The sequence below is a fragment of the Eriocheir sinensis genome, chromosome 61 (assembly GCF_024679095.1).
Source record: "Eriocheir sinensis breed Jianghai 21 chromosome 61, ASM2467909v1, whole genome shotgun sequence".
In the NCBI taxonomy this organism is placed as follows: Eukaryota; Metazoa; Arthropoda; class Malacostraca; order Decapoda; family Varunidae; genus Eriocheir; species Eriocheir sinensis.
In genome coordinates this window covers 2,376,255-2,395,229 of record NC_066569.1, presented here as the reverse complement: position 1 = coordinate 2,395,229, position 18,975 = coordinate 2,376,255, and the positions used below count along the sequence as shown (strand labels likewise).

At 41.2% G+C, this 18,975-nt stretch overlaps 1 protein-coding gene and 1 long non-coding RNA gene across 2 annotated transcripts; one reads left to right on the top strand and one right to left on the bottom strand.

Annotated features, from left to right (window-relative positions):
* Nucleotides 1-2,168: 2,168 nt before the first annotated feature.
* LOC126986105 (uncharacterized) lies at nucleotides 2,169-18,126 on the top strand. Its single transcript, XR_007739280.1, has 4 exons — nucleotides 2,169-2,790; nucleotides 15,901-16,002; nucleotides 17,288-17,494; nucleotides 17,711-18,126. It is a non-coding gene; the product is annotated as an uncharacterized LOC126986105 (long non-coding RNA).
* Nucleotides 3,240-10,074, bottom strand: LOC126986100 (piggyBac transposable element-derived protein 4-like). Its single transcript, XM_050841808.1, has 2 exons — nucleotides 7,842-10,074; nucleotides 3,240-4,113 (listed from the first exon to the last, which is right to left on the bottom strand). The coding sequence occupies exon 1, from the start codon at nucleotides 9,797-9,799 to the stop codon at nucleotides 8,582-8,584; it is 1,218 nt and encodes a 405-aa protein (XP_050697765.1). The 5' UTR covers nucleotides 9,800-10,074; the 3' UTR covers nucleotides 3,240-4,113; nucleotides 7,842-8,581.
* Nucleotides 18,127-18,975: the final 849 nt, after the last annotated feature.

Here is an 18,975-nt window from a genome sequence, read left to right as displayed (position 1 = left end):
GCGCCATAGCCCACATGTAAAAAAAAAAAAATAAATAAATAAATAAAAAATCCACGGGACGAAACAGATAACCGTATTTTCAGAAATTTCAATACCTCGAGTTTCGCGATCCTTGAGTTTAGGGCTAACCCTTCGGAACGAAGCGAGCGCGAAACTCGAGAGGGTACTGTATATATGTATATGTATATATATATATATATATATATATATATATATATATATATATATATCTATATATATATATATATATATATTATATATATATATATACAAGAAAAATTCATTTGTCACATATACGTTGATTGCTCGGGAGCTGCGGATTTTAACCTCGATCACTCAGTATTTGTTTGGGTGTGCCTACTCGGCAAAATATGGTCATGATCGAGAGCTTCAGCCACAGTTTGCGTCTCAATATTCTTGAGCGGCGCTGCTTCTGCCCAACGCGTGGCAAAATCTACCAGCGTAAGGATATATCTGGAGCCATCGCTGGCTCGGGGCTCTATTGGCCCCACCAAATCTACCGCTACTCTCTCATTCTCAGCAATAAAAATTATAAAATAAAATATCTGAAAATTGAGTTCTCAGACTCACAGCTCCTTCTCGTCACTTATTTTTGACCAATCACACTACATAGGGGTAAGCAAAGACCAGTTGAACCTCCTCTTAAGTTTATTCAACTCAACAAGGAAAACTCGCTGGAAATAAGGAATAGTTAATCAATCCACGCATAGAGCTACCTAGCTAACTATCTTAAAACATCCTAGGCAAGAAACTATACTTAGCTGTAGATGGGCGCGCCTGAAGCCACACAGTACCCCATTTCATGTGTGTGGAGATTTGTCCAACAATGATTTGGTGCTGGGTCCTTTTTTCATATATGAAGGTGATAAAATTATTATGTGCCGCTAAATGTTTGTCATTGCATCATAAATATTCATTATATATTATAACCTAACTCCCAACTCAATTTTCAATCAGAGAAAACGGCCTGAGCTAGGCGATGCTGCCATCTGGGGGAGAATGGTGGGTCCAGCCTTCCCTCCTCCCTGCCTCATTCCCTACGCCTGCTCCTATTTTTTTATTACCCTCTCTCTCTCTCTCTCTCTCTCTCTCTCTCTCTCTCTCTCTCTCTCTCTCTCTCTCTCTCTCTTCTTTCTTTATTTATTTTTACATCTTACATATTGCAAATGAGTTCATATTTTTTATATGTCGATGAGCGGGCAACGGCCCGCTGCTGGGAGAGGATCTCTCTCTCTCTCTCTCTCTCTCTCTCTCTCTCTCTCTCTCTCTCTCGTCTGTGTGTGTGTGTGTGTGTGTGTGTGTGTGTGTGTGTGTTATCATAATCCTCGTAACACTAAAATAGTAACCACAAACATCGTTAATTTTGGCATCCCAGAACTTTTGTACGCGTCTTGTTCCTGTATATGTTGCCGGCTTACAGTACCAATACCATATTACCGTTACGTGGAGTCAGTATCATTGTAGCGATGGAGGAGAGCAGACATACCTTCCACCAATCACCACCTCCCTCACTCCCTAACAATCCCTCCACACCTGACAATCCTTCCACACCTGACTCAGAATCCTTCACCTTTATCTAGTCCTTCCAGCTGCCCAATAGGTGCACCTGACAATCACCAAATGTGGGGTACAAACTTGGTGGAGGGACTTTTTTGGCAGCCATAGCTGGTAACGGGCTAAAGAATAGCCTATCCAGATATTTTGTTTTTATTTATTAATGATCCACGAGACATCCTAGAGTTAAATCAAAGTATGTGCTTATCTTTGTATTCACTCATACACACACTGGTAATATTTCTGTGGTGCCTGATTCACTTGTTTGAGTGAAATTCTTTTGTGAAAAACAGTCACATATTCTTGTCACTGGTAAAAACGAAACTAGTAATGAAAGTTTTGCCACCATGAAACATACACAAATAGATAAATATGAAAGCTCACTTAGTCACAATAAGTGACATCACCTGCTTTGCGCAGTAAAAATGTTATTTGTGGTATCTGACACCCGCAAAATGGCGCATTGGCTGGCTCGGACCTACGGGCTACAGCCTCAGCGTTGCCAGATTGTCGTACTCAGCCGATTATATTTCCCGACTTCCTACCCGTAAACTGTCTTCTGGGCTCCAATAACGAAACTATAATTTATAGTTATCGTTAAAAAAGTAAGATCCTGATGTTTCTTGGCAATAGTTAGGCGTCAGAAACCGGTAAATACTGTGCTCTGAGTACGATGACCTGGCAACGGTAGCTATACGTATTTTCATATTATTGTTCTGTTGTTTATTCAATGTTTTGTTCAAGAAAAAGAATACCCATAATTTTAGTTAGTTTTTGGTTATAAGGATTCTTTACGTAATACAATTATAACATTACCTTCTACTAGTTAGGAAACGTACTGAATCCTGGATCGGCTACAGTGATGTTGGGTGCGCCTATTCCTTCCTCATCCCTTCAGAATCCTTCACCTTCATCAAGTCCTTCAACTCGTTCTAATCCTTCCTCCTCAGCATCACCAATCCTTCCTTTGTCCGCTCATCACCTGCAATCACTACCTTCCACATCACAGGAGTCTACATCAACTGGAGCCCCACCCAATTCACCATCTTCACCTCAGTTACACAGTTCACCACCCTCACCTCCTCCACCGCCTCTACCATTCTACTCGTTGGTCAGGAAGGCATAGACATATTCTCCGAGGAGGAGGAAGAATTTTTTTCCTCCGAGGACCGAAGCTTTCATCCCTATCCACCCAACCCGGAGGAATAAAATAAAGTAAGTGCATGTCGTCGGAATTATTTCATTATCAAAAAAAGGTTCATATTATTGAGATGGTTTATTGGTCCGAAAAACACTGATTTCATTGTGCATTTTTTTTCATATACGATACATGACTATTCGGTTATTTTCTTGTGAATGCTTGTTAGGAGGGAGAGAAAAGAGCAAGATACCGAGATAACGGAGGGTGAAGGGGAGATAAGAGATACGTAAAGGTTGGGACTGGTTGAGAAAGAGGTATATAAATCATTTTCAACATGGCAGAACAATTTCGTTCAATGAAACAGATGTACTGTTGATGCAAGACAAATAATTTAACTGAAATATATACTCTCTCTCTCTCTCTCTCTCTCTCTCTCTCTCTCTCTCTCTCTCTCTCTCTCTCTCTCTCTCTCTCTCTCTCTCTCTCTCAAGCCGTTCACCTGCCCCTAAATAAATAAATAAAATAGAGGTAGGAAGAAAAATGAATGTAGTTTTTTTTTTTCAATACAGCTGAGGCCAGCCCTCGTGTGTGTGTGTGTGTAATAATAATAAAAATAATAATAGTAATAATAAACGGTTTATTATTGGAAAGGATTGCAATAATAGTAATAATAGTGATAATAATATAGTATAATAATAATAAATCATAATAATAATAATAATAATAATAATAATAATAATAATAATAATAACAATGAAAATAATAGTATTTACAGCTTCTGTTCATAAGGGTTTACATGTTGTTGATCATCCTGACCACTGCGGGCACGCGCCATCTCACGCCCGGGAGTCCCCAGCGTCTTGAACCGCCGCAGGAGGTAGAGTTTGAAGGTGCCGAGCCTGATAAGTGTGTGTGTGTGTGTGTGTGTGTGTGTGTGTGTGTTTTAGCGTGGGCCTCCATCCGGAAGGGAGTTACGATGGGAACAATTGGTTAGATTGTTCGCATTGCAATTCATCGGCCCCTGCCGGAACGCCGATGACTGTGGCCCTCAACCATATCTTTTAATATACTATACATAAATACTACATGTGTGTGTGTGTGTGTGTGTGTGTGTGTGTGTGTGTGTGTGTGTGTGTGTGTGTGTGTGTAATTCACCACCACGGCCTGATCACGAGTTGGACCCTCCCAACAGAGCAAGTGCTCCTTTAGTCGATCTCTGGATACTGCCAGGACCTCACACATCACACACCCCATCCGCCTTGCTCAAGGTGGGACAGTAACCACCACTCCTGGTCAACTGAAAGAATCCGGCCTGAGCGGCCTCGAACCGCCATCATACGGCATGGAAACACCCGTCTCCTCCTAGGTAGCCCTCGCCTTCTCTCCCTCGTCTTGTCCTGTGGGGGATATAGAATAATTATATGATATGTACATTTGACGAGAGAGAGAGAGAGAGAGAGAGAGAGAGAGAGAGAGAGAGAGAGAGAGAGAGAGAGAGAGAGAGAGAGAGAGAGAGAGAATAATATAACGAATGGAATACACACACACACACACACACACACACACACACACACACACACACACACACAGACTGGAGTAGGTAGGAAGACACCTACCGAACGGGCGCAAGCCACTCCCGGTGAGGTATATAAGGGTCCAAAGACCCTTCCCATGTCCTCACTAACCGTTTCCCTATTGTCTCACCAACACCAGAGAGTAGTTCAGCATGCTCTCTAAAGACAGATCCTCTCTTTATCCACTCCACACTACATTCACACAACATATACACCTTTTCCCAAAATTCATATTTCAAAATGGCGCACCTACAACAAGCCTCGGAGTCCCCGCCTGGGGGGGGACCACAAATTCCCCCAGGGAGGACTCCCCTTCTGGCTGCCGACCCGAGAGGTGTCTTGATAACTCCTCGAACCTCTTTCTTCTCAATTTCTGCAACATTCGCGGTCTTCGCTCTAATTTTCATTCTATGGAACATCATCTCTCCTCCTCTAAACCTCACCTTCTCTTCCTTACCGAAACACAGGTTTCTGAGGCTACTGACAGCAATCTCTACTCTGTTCCCTCCTACTATCTCTATCCTAAATTTCAATCCAAAGCTGGATGTTGCGCCTACGTGCGCAACGACATCACTTGCTCTCGTGCCCACAACCTTGACTCTTCTGAATTTTCTACCATCTGGCTAAGACTTCATTGTCATTCTATTACTAAATACATCTGTGCTGTTTATCTCTCACCTAACTCTACCAACTATGTAAAATTCTTTGACTATTTGAATTCTAAAGTGGAGCACATCTTGACCCACTCTCCCTTCGCTGAAATCTCCATCCTAGGAGATTTCAATGTTCACCACCAGCTTTGGCTTTCATCCTCTTTCACTGACCATCCTGGTGAACAAGCCTACAACTTTGCTATCCTCAACGACCTAGAGCAGTTGGTCCAGCACCCTACACGTATTCCCGACCGTCTTGGAGACCGGCCCAACACTCTAAACCTCTTCCTTACCTCAAACCCTTCTGCTTATTCTGTCAAACTGTTCTCTCCGTTGGGCTCCTCCGATCACAATCTTATTTCTGCATCCTGTCCTATCGCTCCTGTACACCCTCTGGACCCACCGAAGAGGCGATGCTTCTGGCATTTTGCTTCAGCTCGGTGGGACGACCTGAGGATGTACTTTTCCGATTTCCCGTGGAATGATTATTGCTTCCAGGATAGAGACCCCTCTGTGTGCTCAGCGCATCACAGAGGTGATTGTCTCTGGAATGGAGGCATACATTCCTCGTTCTTTCTCTACTCCTCATGCTAAAAAACCTTGGTTTAATCACGCTTGTTCTCGTGCTGTCAATGATAGAGAGGCAGCTCACAAAAGGTACCAGAGCCTTCAAACTAATGCTAATTATGAACTTTACATTTCTGCCCGAAATCGTACCAAATCTATTCTCCGACTAACCAAAAATTCTTTCATTAATAGAAAATGCCAAAACCTTGCTTTTTCTAACTCTTCCCGTGACTTCTGGCATCTAGCCAAAAACATCTCCTCCAACTTCACTTCTTCATCTTTCCCTCCACTCCTCAGTCCTGACGGCAACACTGCCGTCTCATCTATCTCTAAGGCTGAACTCTTCTCTCAAACTTTTTCTAAAAACTCCACTCTGGACGATTCTGGGCATATTCCTCCTACTCATCCCCCCTCTGACTCCTTTATGCCTGTTATAAAGATTCTTCAAAATGATGTTTTCTATGCCCTCTCTGGCCTCAATCCTCAGAAGGCTTATGGACCTGATGGAGTTTTTTTTTTTTACGTTGTTGCCTATTGCGCCGGTAGGCATCTTTCCGGTGGGGCCTGATGGTCGGCCCAAGACTTCTTCCAGGTGGGGCCTGATGGTCGGCCCAGCCCGTTCTGGCGCAGGCGAGTGTTTATAGTGGCGCCATCTTGGAGTGCCTCCTATTGTCCTTAAAAACTGTACCTCCGTGCTGTCACCCTGCCTGGTCAAACTCTTTCGCCTCTGCCTGTCAACATCTACCTTTCTTTCTTGCTGGAAGTATGCCTTCATACAGCCTGTGCCTAAGAAGGGTGACCGTTCCAATCCCTCAAACTACCGTCCTATAGCTTTACTTTCTTGTCTATCTAAAGCTTTTGAATCAATCCTTAACCGGAAGATTCAAAAGCACCTTTCCACTTCTGACCTTCTATCTGATCGCCAGTATGGGTTCCGCAAGGGGCGTTCTACTGGTGATTTCCTAGCCTTCTTAACTGACTCTTGGTCATCCTCTCTTAGCCGTTTTGGTGAAACCTTTGCTATTGCACTAGACATATCAAAAGCTTTTGATAGGGTCTGGCACAAATCTTTGCTTTCCAAACTACCCTCCTACGGTTTCTATCCTTCTCTCTGTACCTTTATCTCCAGTTTCCTTTCTGACCGTTCTATTTCTGTTGTGGTAGACGGTCACTGTTCTTCCCCTAAATCTATTAACAGTGGTGTCCCACAGGGTTCTGTCCTATCTCCCACTCTTTTTCTGTTGTTCATTGATGATCTTCTTTCCAAAACGAACTGTCCTATCCATTCCTACGCCGATGATTCCACTCTGCATTACTCAACTTCTTTTAATAGAAGACCCACCCTACAGGAACTTAACGACTCAAGGCTGGAGGCTGCAGAACGCTTAGCCTCAGACCTTACTATTATTTCCGATTGGGGCAAGAGGAACCTGGTGTCCTTCAATGCCTCAAAAACACAGTTTCTCCACCTATCCACTCGACACAATCTTCCAAACAACTATCCCCTATTCTTTGACAACACCCAGCTATCACCTTCCTCAACACTAAACATCCTCGGTCTATCGTTAACTCAAAATCTCAACTGGAAACTTCATATCTCATCTCTTACTAAATCAGCTTCCTCGAGGCTGGGCGTTCTGTACCGTCTCCGCCAGTTCTTCTCCCCCACACAGTTGCTGTCCATATACAGGGGCCTTGTCCGCCCTCGTATGGAGTATGCATCTCATGTGTGGGGGGGCTCCACTCACACAGCTCTTCTGGACAGAGTGGAGGCTAAGGCTCTTCGTCTCATCAGCTCTCCTCCTCATACTGATAGTCTTCTACCTCTTAAATTCCGCCGCAATGTTGCCTCTCTTTCTATCTTCTATCGATATTTCCACGCTGACTGCTCTTCTGAACTTGCTAACTGCATGCCCCCCCCGCGGCCCCGCTGCACTCGACTTTCTACTCATGCTACCAAACCCCTTATGCAAGAGTTAACCAGCATCTTCACTCTTTCATCCCTCACGCTGGCAAATTCTGGAACAATCTTCCTTCATCTGTATTTCCTCCTGCCTACGACTTGAACTCTTTCAAGAGGAGGGTATCAGGACATCTCTCCTTTCGTATTTGACCTTGCTTTCGGCCACCTCTTTTGTTTCTTTTTTTAGGAGCAGCGATTAGCGGGCTTTTTTTTATTATTGTTCTCTTTTTTTTGTGCCCTTGAGCTGCCTCCTTTGTTGTAAAAAAAAAAAAAAAAAAAAGACACACACACCTCACACACTAAAAAAATTATTGAAAGGCAAAACTGTGATTGCCAGGTAAAACACACACACACACACACACACTTACCTATAACTTCTTTAGGGTGTGGTAGTCCATGAAACATGTGCCAATGCATAACGGGACTTGGCACTCTCGGCAGATGACATTCACCCTTGTTCGTTTGGCTGGTCTCCGTGTCGTGTGTCTGTACACATAGCACTGGAGGCTTTGTCTCTTCCCGTTTGGCATCATCTCTGTGTGGACCGGGAAGTGGAGACAGCCACACAAACGGTCTGGAATGTTTGTAGGGCGGAGTCCTTTTGTCGGGTTGAGTGGTCGTCCATAGTCTTCAAGGAGCTGCATACAGACCTCATACACAAAGTCCCGAAGTATCAGCTTCTTGGTCGGTGTCGAGTCGTGTGTCATGAGCCAAATGTTGTAGGCGTTGAGCATTGAAATATCTAGCAAATGGTAAAACAACTTGTGATACCATTTGAAAGATTTTCTCAGGCACTCAACGCTACTAATCTGACTGTCACATTTGTCAACGAGTCTCGTGTTTTGTGTATAGTCCACAACAACGTCTGGTTTCCAAATCGTCTCCTTAGTGCGAAAGTGAAGCTTTTTAGTCTTTACCATTTTTCCACAGTGAATTGTTGACAGACACTGCACTTCTCTCTTATCGCCCCTATTCAGAGCGAGAATCTTACCAGATTTCTCTCTCTGAATGAAGCGAGAAGAATTTTTGCCCTTTGGAACCCTATCATTGCCGTGGTCATTGTCAACTACTGTCTTAGGTCCTTTGAAGTTTTGCATGAACTTCCCATTCATCCGTACAGTCCCACATGACCCCGTTTTGTGGTCATGTAGGAACTGACAGAGAGCAGGGCTGGTATAGACCAATTGTCAGTATACAGAATGCGGCCCTCACCTATGTATGGTGCCATCATTTTCATGACAACAGCGCCAGACATGCCTGGAGGGTTCTTCTTACCGACTTTTGGTATATCCACGTCTTTGCCCGTGTAAACAGACATGTCAACAACTAACCCAGTTTCACAGTCACAAAGAACGAATAGTTTTATCCCAAAGCGATGTCTTTTAGTCGGGATATACTGTTTGAAGCTGAGGCGACCCTTGAATAATACTAGGGACTCATCAATGACCATTTTCTGAAAGGGATCGAAGTATTTACTGAACCGTGAAAGGATCATCCTAAATACATCTCTCACCTTCCAGATAGGGTCAGAGTTGCTAGGGTGATTATTGTCTGCAAAGTGTAAAAACTTTGACAGCAATGAAAACCTGTCCCTAGTGATATACTTTCTGAACAAGGGGATTGAGAGATTGTCATTCCGCCAATATTCTTGTCGATTCAGCCGCTTACAAAGAGGCATCAACATAATAAGAGCGAAAAAGACAATCAACTCATCTCGCGTGGTATCCACCCACTGCCGTACTTTGGAAAAGGGCCATAAGAACGCTCCTGGTGGATATTTATAATGATAGTAATCATTTGACTGAGCAGCAATGAAATCCAAAATCTCATTATCAACAAAAGCACGGAAGTAGTCGCACTCCCTTGCCTGGTCGTCGCACGGCCAGTCTTCAGTCAAACCTCTCCCCTCATTCCGAAAGGCATGGAGGTCTGGTACAAAGTCTGACCCCTCCGACCACGCAAAGGAAAAGACTGAGGGATCACACACTGGTATCCCCCTGTTCTGGTTGTCATCATCAACAGTTACCCCCCTAGGCTCAGTGCCCAGTCTTTGGTCGTCGTCAGTCTCACTGTCAGTGTCGTCGTCAAACGGTCCACGTCCTGTCTCACTGACATCGTCAAGAGAAGAATACTCATTGTCAATATTATAGTCAGAATCAGTGCTGTTGTAATCAGTCTCGCAGTCTGACCGGCCGCCACCCACATCGTCGTTTCCAAGACCTGATAAACGAAAAAGTCTCATTGTAGATTTTATAAACATAGGAGAAAAGAACGTCATGTTCTGATATATAATGTATATGAATACAATGGTGTGTGAAAAATGCATTATTTATCTCGTTTTCTGTAATTATTGGTTTGAAAGTGCTGCCAACATTATTATGACCTGCGGGTTGGTCTTGTCTGGCCCGCCGGGGACGGGGAGGGGATGGGGCGGTTTACACATACCCCAGACCCGCGTATGGGGATGGGGACGGAAAGGGAATGGGGAAGATTAATACTACGGCCGTTAATCCCTTATCGGCCTGGTGGCCGGAGCTACGGAGGCATGGCCAAGGTCGAGGGGAAGGAAGAAACTTTGACCTTCCTGGCTCTGTCGGGACTGTCTGCGACTCTGAGATTGGGGGGTAAAGGGTTTGACGACACTCAAGGGACCATCCAGGTAGGCTACAGGCGCACCCATGGAGCCCCTCACTTAATCCTCAGGTATACCAGCTACAGCCAAATTTGACGTGACTCACCGTGACACCTCTCTCACTCTCGTTAAAAATACTATAACGTTTGTATTTTCCATCATTATAATTGTTATCTATGAACATTTTCGTATCATTGATATTTCGTTCATATGTTAGAGATAAATAGATAGATAGGTAGATAGATAGAGATAGATAGATACAGAGAGAGAGAGAGAGAGAGAGAGAGAGAGAGAGAGAGAGAGAGAGAGAGAGAGAGAGAGAGAGAGAGAGAGAGAGAGAGAGAGAGAGAGAGAGAGAGATTTACATAGATTTACATAGAAAATCAGACCACACAGACCCCATGGTCCAGACTAGGTGGTCTGTCCTTAAACCTAAGTGATTTTACATTAATTAGATGGCTCCAAAACGTTGCTTTTCTACTCTAGTTAATATTAAGTTCAAGGAAGTGACGGTCGAGCTTGTTTTTAAAGGAGTCAATCGTGTTACACTGGACCACTGATGGTGGGAGCTTGTTCCATTCTCGCACTACAACGTTGGTGAAGAAAAATTTGGTGCAGTCTGAATGTACTTGTTTACATTTGAGTTTTGTGCCATTGTTCCTCGTTCGCAAAGTGTCATCGATCATAAGCAATTTTGTTCTGTCTACATTCGTGAAACCATTAAGTATTTTAAAACATTCGATCAGTTTTCCTCGGAGGCGACGTTTCTCAAGTGAGAACATGTTAAGGGTGGAAAGCCTTTCTTCGTAGGATTTGTTGCGCAAGGAAGGGATCATTTTTGTTGCTCGACGCTGAACACCTTCTAGTTTAGCAATGTCCTTTGCATGGTGGGGAGACCAAAACTGTACCGCATATTCCAAGTGGGGTCTGACTAAACTATTGTAGAGCGGAAGTATTACATCTTTATTCTTGAATAAAAAGTTTCTTTTAATGAAGCCCAACATTCTGTTCGCTTTATTTGCTGCATCGATGCATTGATGTAAGAATTTGAGGTTAGACGCGATTTTAATCCCCAGGTCCTTAACGCACTGAACGCTTGTGAGTTTAACGCCGCTTATTTCGTAATCGAACTTCTTATTTTTTGATCCAACTTGAAGGACCTGGCACTTGCCTACGTTAAAGGGCATCTCCCATTTATCCGACCAAGCTGAAATTTTGTGCAAATCCTCTTGGAGGTTTTGCCTGTCTTCGTCAGTGAGAACCGAGTTACCAATCTTTGTGTCGTCTGCAAATTTACTAATGCGAGAGAGAGAGAGAGAGAGAGAGAGAGAGAGAGAGAGAGAGAGAGAGAGAGAGAGAGAGAGAGAGAGAGAGAGAGAGAGAGAGAGAGAGAGAGAGAGATTTACATAGATTTACATAGAAAATTAGACCACACAGACCCCATGGTCCAGACTAGGTGGTCTGTCCTTAAACCTAAGTGATTTTACATTAATCAGATGGCTCCAAAACGTTGCTTTTCTACTCTAGTTAATATTAAGTTCAAGGAAGTGACGGTCGAGCTTGTTTTTAAAGGAGTCAATCGTGTTACACTGGACCACTGATGGTGGGAGCTTGTTCCATTCTCGCACTACAAAGTTGGTGAAGAAAAATTTGGTGCAGTCTGAATTTACTTGTCTACATTTGAGTTTTGTGCCATTGTTCCTCGTTCGCAAAGTGTCATCGATCATAAACAATTTTGTTCTGTCTACATTCATGAAACCACTAAGTATTTTAAAACATTCGATCCGTTTTCCTCGGAGGCGACGTTTCTCAAGAGAGAACATGTTAAGGGTGGAAAGCCTTTCTTCGTAAGATTTGTTGCGCAAGGAAGGGATCATTTTTGTTGCTCGACGCTGAACACCTTCTAGTTTAGCAATGTCCTTTGCATGGTGGGGAGACCAAAACTGTACCGCATATTCCAAATGGGGTCTGACTAAACTATTGTAGAGCGGAAGTATAACATCTTTATTCTTGAATAAAAAGTTTCTTTTAATGAAGCCCAACATTCTGTTCACTTTATTTGCTGCATCGATACATTGATGTGAGAATTTGAGGTTTGACGCGATTTTAATCCCCAGGTCCTTAACGCATTGAACGCTTGTGAGTTTAACGCCGAGTATTTCGTAATCGAACTTCTTATTTTTTTATCCAACTTGAAGGACCTGGCACTTATCTACGTTAAAGGGCATCTCCCATTTATCCGACCAAGCTGAAATTTTGTGCAAATCCTCTTGGAGGCTTTGCCTGTCTTCGTCAGTGAGAACCAAGTTACCAATCTTTGTGTCGTCTGCAAATTTACTAATGCGATTATTGAGTCCAACATCCACGTCGTTGATGTAAATAATGAAGAGCACTGGGCCAAGAACCGAGCCCTGAGGGACGCCACTAGTGACCGGCGCCCACTCTGAGTTAAATCCGTCAATCACAACTCTGTTGTCTGTTGCTCAACCAATTCGCGATCCATTGGTTTACTTGACCGTCAATGCCTATTTGCTTTAATTTATAAAGTAATTTATGATGTGGGACTTTATCAAACGCTTTCTGGAAATCAAGATAGACTACGTCCACTGATCTGGGTACGTCATAAATTGAGAAGAGATCGTTATAAAAGGTCAGTAGGTTTGACAGGCAGGATCTTTTGTTACGGAAGCCATGTTGTGAATCCCCAATTAATGAGTGGCTTTCGAGGTAACTCACAATTTTGTCTCTAATTATGCTCTCGAGTAGCTTACCTACAATTGAAGTTAGACTAAGGGGTCGGTAGTTACCTGGTATTTTTTTGTCTCCTTTCCTAAAAATCGGTGTCACGTTAGCCTTTTTCTAATCCGAAGAGAGAGAGAGAGAGAGAGAGAGAGAGAGAGAGAGAGAGAGAGAGAGAATGTGGCGATTCGATATTGTTTTCTGTGTTTCCTTTTTAAGATTCCCATCCTGCTCTCAGTTATTATTTTCCTGTCTTTATCTGACGCTATTTTTTCATTCGTTCCTTCTTTCTCTCTTTCTCTCTCTCTCTCTCTCTCTCTCTCTCTCTCTCTCTCTCTCTCTCTCTCTCTCTCTCTCTCTCTCTCTCTCTCTCTCTCTATCTCTCTATCTCTCTCTCTCTCTCTCTCTCTCTCTCTCTCTCTCTCTCTCTCTCTCTCTCTCTCTCTCTCTCTCTCTCTCTCTCTCTCACACACACACACACACACACACACACACACACACACATATGAAGAAATTAAAAGTACAGCATTGGGAGGTTACATGTCTCATATGTTATGTCATTTAAAAATTCAGATAAATGATAAAGAAGAAAATATGGAATATAGAAAAAGGAAAATGTGAGATATTTACACAAAACTACTATACAATGCTATACTACTATAGAATATACAACTAGACGATATACATTATTATTGTTATTATTATTATTATTATTATTATTAGTAGTAGTAGTAGTAGTAGTAGTAATAGTAGTAGTAGTAGTAGTATCATTATTATTGTTGTTTTTATTATTATTATTATTATTATTATTATTATTATTATTATTATTATATCAATAAAATTATAATAATAATAATAATAATAATAATAATAATAATAATAATAATAATAATAATAATAATAATAATAATAATAATAATAATAATAATAATAATAATAATAACAAAAATAATAATAGTAATTATGATACCAATAATAATAATTATAATAATAATTATAATAATAAAAATAATAATAATAATAATAATAATAATAATAATAATAATAATAATAATAATAATAATAATAATAATAACAAAAATAATAATAGTAATTATGATACCAATAATAAAAATTATAATAATAATAATAATAATAATAATAATAATAATAATAATAATAATAATGGTAATAATAATTGTAATCTCGATAGATTTTGCAAAGGCCTATGATAGTGTAAGAAGAGATAAGTTAATAGAAGTTTTAAAGAATAGCAAGGTAAACCCAGATATAATTAACTTCATAGCAGGAGTTTATGTAGGAGATAGAACTAAGATAGAGATAGATAAAGAAGAGGAGGAGATAGAAATAGAAGTGACCAGTGGGATCAGACAGGGATGTACTGCCTCAACTACACTGTTTAAGATGATTACTTTTAGAATAATTCAGGAGCTAGAGGAGCTAGAATGTGGGTACAAAGATGAGGCATTCAGGATTACCTCACTCTTTTTTGCGGATGATGGCATGCTTTTGGCAAATAGTGTAGAGGAAGCAGTACAGGTGATAGAGAAGATGGAGACTATAGCTAAAGAATATGGACTAAAAGTAAATAAGCAGAAAAGCAATTTATATTATCATTTTTAATATGGAAAACAAACCAGAAAATATAGGGGGCATTAGTGTTGGGGATAGAATTAAATATTTAGGAATAATAGTCAATGACAAGAAGAATTGTTTTCAAATGCAAAAGGAAGAAATGTTCAGGAAAGCGAGAAGGCTAGCAAATATGACATACAATGTAATTGAAAAGAGCTGTTCAAGAATGTTAATAGGAAAGACATATTGGAAAAATGTTGCGCTGCCATCCATCCTGTACGGGGTAAATATAATAAACATCACAAAGACAGACATAAAACAGTTGCAGAGGATAGAGGATGGGGTGTACAGGAGGATTTTGAGGGCACCAATGTATGCACAGGAAGCAGCACACAGGGGGGAAATAGGATTGATTGATTGATGGTTTATTTTTGCAGGTAAAACAAGGGAGAAGGGAGGAACATGCCATCCCAACCCCCAGGCAGGACAGTGTGTGATTATACAACTATTAGTACATGTGTAGGGAGCACCAGGAAACTGAAAAGACACAATGGTAGGAAGCTCCAGTGTTAAAAACAGGATAAGGGAGGGACAGTACGTGGAAGTACCTCAGGTATGTTCTTGTGGTAGGAAACGATTTGGTGAGAAGGGTGGGAGAGATGATAGAGAAGAGACAAAGTAGGTGGTGAAAGATTTGTTGAATGAACTGAGAGCAACAGAGGGACTGAGTGTGAGTGTGAGGAATGAGACAAAGGAGAGTATAAAGCAGAGAATGAGAGAGCTGGATACAAGAGAGTGGAAGAGGCAAATGAATGAGAAAGCAAGCCTTAAGATATATAGAAAATGGAGACAGGAGTTGGGAGGACAAGAGGAGGTATACACCAACAACCAAGCCTCAGAAGTGCTATTCAGATGCAGGACAAACAACATGCAACTAAAAGACAGAAACAGACACCGGCAAGAGGAAACCAAGTGTGACATGTGTGAAGCTGAAAACGAAGACCTGCGACACTTCCTGCTCTGCCCGGCCTATGCAGGAGAAAGAATAAAGTGCGTGAGGCTGCAGCAGCCTTATGAGGAAGAAGAGGACGACACCATTGGATTTTTTTATTTGAAAATGAACACACGGAAGAAGCAAAAGCAACGGTACATAAGTTTTGGACAATAAGAGAAAAACGAATGAAAGAAAAAGAGGAAAATAATAGACCCAGAGAGTAGAGACACATCAGGGAGTGCCGTTACAAAGGCGACCTTATTTCCAATGTACTACCCAAGAGCGCCTCCCATAATGAATAGGCAGCATATAATAAGGTAAGATGATGTTGCAGAAATGGTTTTGTAGGCAGAAAAGATGTAAAAAGTATTAAACAACAGAATTGTGGGAGATATACAGGCCACACCAAGCCTCCCTGTTATGACTTGGGTTTAGTGACATTAGTATTACAATATTACTACTTATTGTGTCTTTTAATCTTCCATAGGTACGTACGCATGTGGAGAGTGCAGCCTGGTTTTTGACCATTTTGACCAGTTGCTGGAGCATCAGAACGCAGGTCATGCTGCAGCTCCAGAACAAGCTCCAGGTATATTATTTATTTATTTTTTTGGTTTATAGATTTTTATCAAAGTCAAACATATTATTTTAAAGGATAGAATTTTTAGCTGGTCTATTCTGATCGGTTTTGAATGAATCTGACAATTGTTTTTCTTTAAAATATATTTTCCCCTACCCCCATCCACTGATATGTAGTAATTTTTAAGGATAACTTATTCCAAAGTGATGTAAAACAAATCGACATCAATCATTTAAAATTTTTATCCTTGCAAATAACAGTTAGGGTAAGTTCGGTTTCCTACGGGATGAAGTGTTAGTTTTGTTTGGTTACTTTAGCTGAGCTTTAAAGAAATACACCAAAAATTAAATAAATTTCCAATTCATTATATGTAGTGCAGCGACTTGACTGATGGGCTAGCCTCCCACAGCGAGTCACCCGAGGAGTTAGCACCATGATAGTATACGTCCTGATTAGTTTCGTATTATGTCTGAAATGAGTACTTTTTCCCTGGGCGAGGGGGTGTAAAATACTTGTGGCCAAGAAACCAAATATCAGACTCAGTTAACTTGTATAAATTTACCAAGAAAAAATGGAGTTTAGTAATTAGAATATCAAATCTCTATTACAAGTAACATATCATTGTTGATACTGCCATGGTTTTCAATGCTACTTCTGAAGGAGAAATCTTCCTGCGAGTTATTAATGTAACCTGCATTCTTTCTTAACGGTATGTCTTTCATAGTTGTAATTCGACAGCTTTCCTCTCCCAGTGCTAGGCTTAAACAGGACCTGGAATGCAGACCTGAACAATCCTGCCAGTACCAACCCGGGGAAAGATGGAGTGTGGTTGCCCGCTGTGGTTGACCTTTTCCTTCAGTTAGTTAATGCTAATTTTAAGAAATTGCAGGACAAAATAACCAAAAAAAAAAATGCATATGGAAAGCGATTGCATTAGAGTTAAATAGTAAGGTATAGTATGAGACCACTGCTTTACTGTGGAGTCAATTTCTGTATGGTGTTTGACATATATTTAGTAGAGATATAATTTTAATTATTATCTTTTTTTTTCTTATGTTGATCCAGTTGTGTGACTAAAGTAACAATCTTTTGAAATTGGCAATGTGAAGGCTATTGGAGCTAAGTTTTAAGAAGTATAGGTCGGTAGAGTAGTCCAAAAATTATAGTCAGTGCTCTCTAAGTTTCTTATTTAGGACTATTTAGTTACAGTTTTCAGTAACTTATCATTTCACCGAGAAATATGAGACCCCACAGCTCCGCAGCAACATTTCATGTGTGTAACTTAGATATACAGTTTCAGATGAACTTCACTCCAGACCAGTGCAACTCCAAGTGGAAGAATCTACTGAGGGCCTACAAAAAATTTGTTGATAATAGTAAAACAACTGGTGCCGCAGCTCTGCCAATACCTCCCTACTATAATGAAATTCATGGATTGGTTCGTGACAGCCATTCTGTGAACACGTCAAATACTCTGATCTTGGACAGTGGTGCACATGAGGTACTGTAACATTTATTGCCACTCACTTATTACCTGCTACAATCCCCCTGTACTACTACTCTAATGCTGACACCCACTCTCCTTGATCATTAACTTCTACAAGTGATATGTCCAGTGATGTTTTCCTCTTTCTTCATGATTGTCCAAGATACTTCCTTTGTTGTTTGGGTAATCAGCTTCACCCTCTACAAAGTGATCAATTTTTACCCCTAACAGAATCCGACTGCTCAGAGGCTCAGCTCAGAGGCAACTGGTGGTATGCCGGCGCTACCTGAGGGGGTTCCTGGGCCCTCCAGCCGTGTCCCAGAAGGTGAGACAGCCGCAACCAGACCGTCTGGGTGCCAAGTAGATGGCACTGAAGAAACGGCAGCAGGAAGAAGCAGGCAGCGGCAGGATGTACAAGTCAGGCTAACACCAGCCTCACACAACGCCCAGACAAGGGCATTAATGCTGCGCCATGCTGAGGCACTCGAAGGGGTGCTGAAGTTAATGACGGAACAGGAAGAAAATCGGAAAGAATTTAGAAAAAGACAGCTTGAAAATGATCAAGCATTGATGAAAGAGCTGCAGCGATTTAACAACATTATGGATGCCAAAAGGTCGTCAAAGAGGCGTAGAGACAGTGATTCTGAATAAAGGCATAATGTTGTAATAATTTTTTTTTTCATTCCTTTCATAGTATATTTTTAAGTCATGTACTAGTATCTAATTAATTCTGGTTAGATGTTAAAGGAGACCAACAGTGAATGAGACAATTATTTTATTTATAATGTATTCACAAGTAAAAAAGTAACTATTTGGACACCAACTCCTTGTTCGCATGAAAGCCAGGAATAAAAGAAAATATCAATTTTAAACTATCAACTAAACCTCTGGAAGTATGTATATAAAAGTCAGCATATACCCTTATAAGACAATCCAGGCTTCTCTTTGTTTAATGAGCAAAGGCTAGTGATCATCTCCTGTGTATGGAATTATGAGAGCATGGAGCATAAAGCTCTTTGTTTTGCAGCAGCATTTGGATTGACATTGGAGTCAACTTGTACAGAGTCTGATGGAGATGCATTAGGTGAGTCCATGGTGCTTGCTTCTTGAAGGTAATCAGGAAATTTTAATGCTACATTGTGTAAGATGCAGCACGCAGCAATGATAGGTGCAGCTTTCTCAAGGTTGACCTCTAGTTTTGCAAGACACCTGAATCTGTTTTTCAAGAACCCAAATGTGTTTTCAATAACACATCTTGTCTTTGAATGTTTATGGTTATAAATTACTTGTGCCTGGGTTAAATTTCCATGGTCCTTATATGGTACCATCAATCCAGCCTGCAAAGTGAAAGCTGAATCACCAACTATGTGCAAACTATTTTGGGGGAAATACTGATTTGGTAAGGATGCCACTTTGTCTGCCATTGAGCTTAAAGATAAACACCTTTGGTCATGAATGCTACCAGCAAAACCTATTGCAATCCAAGTGAACTTCTT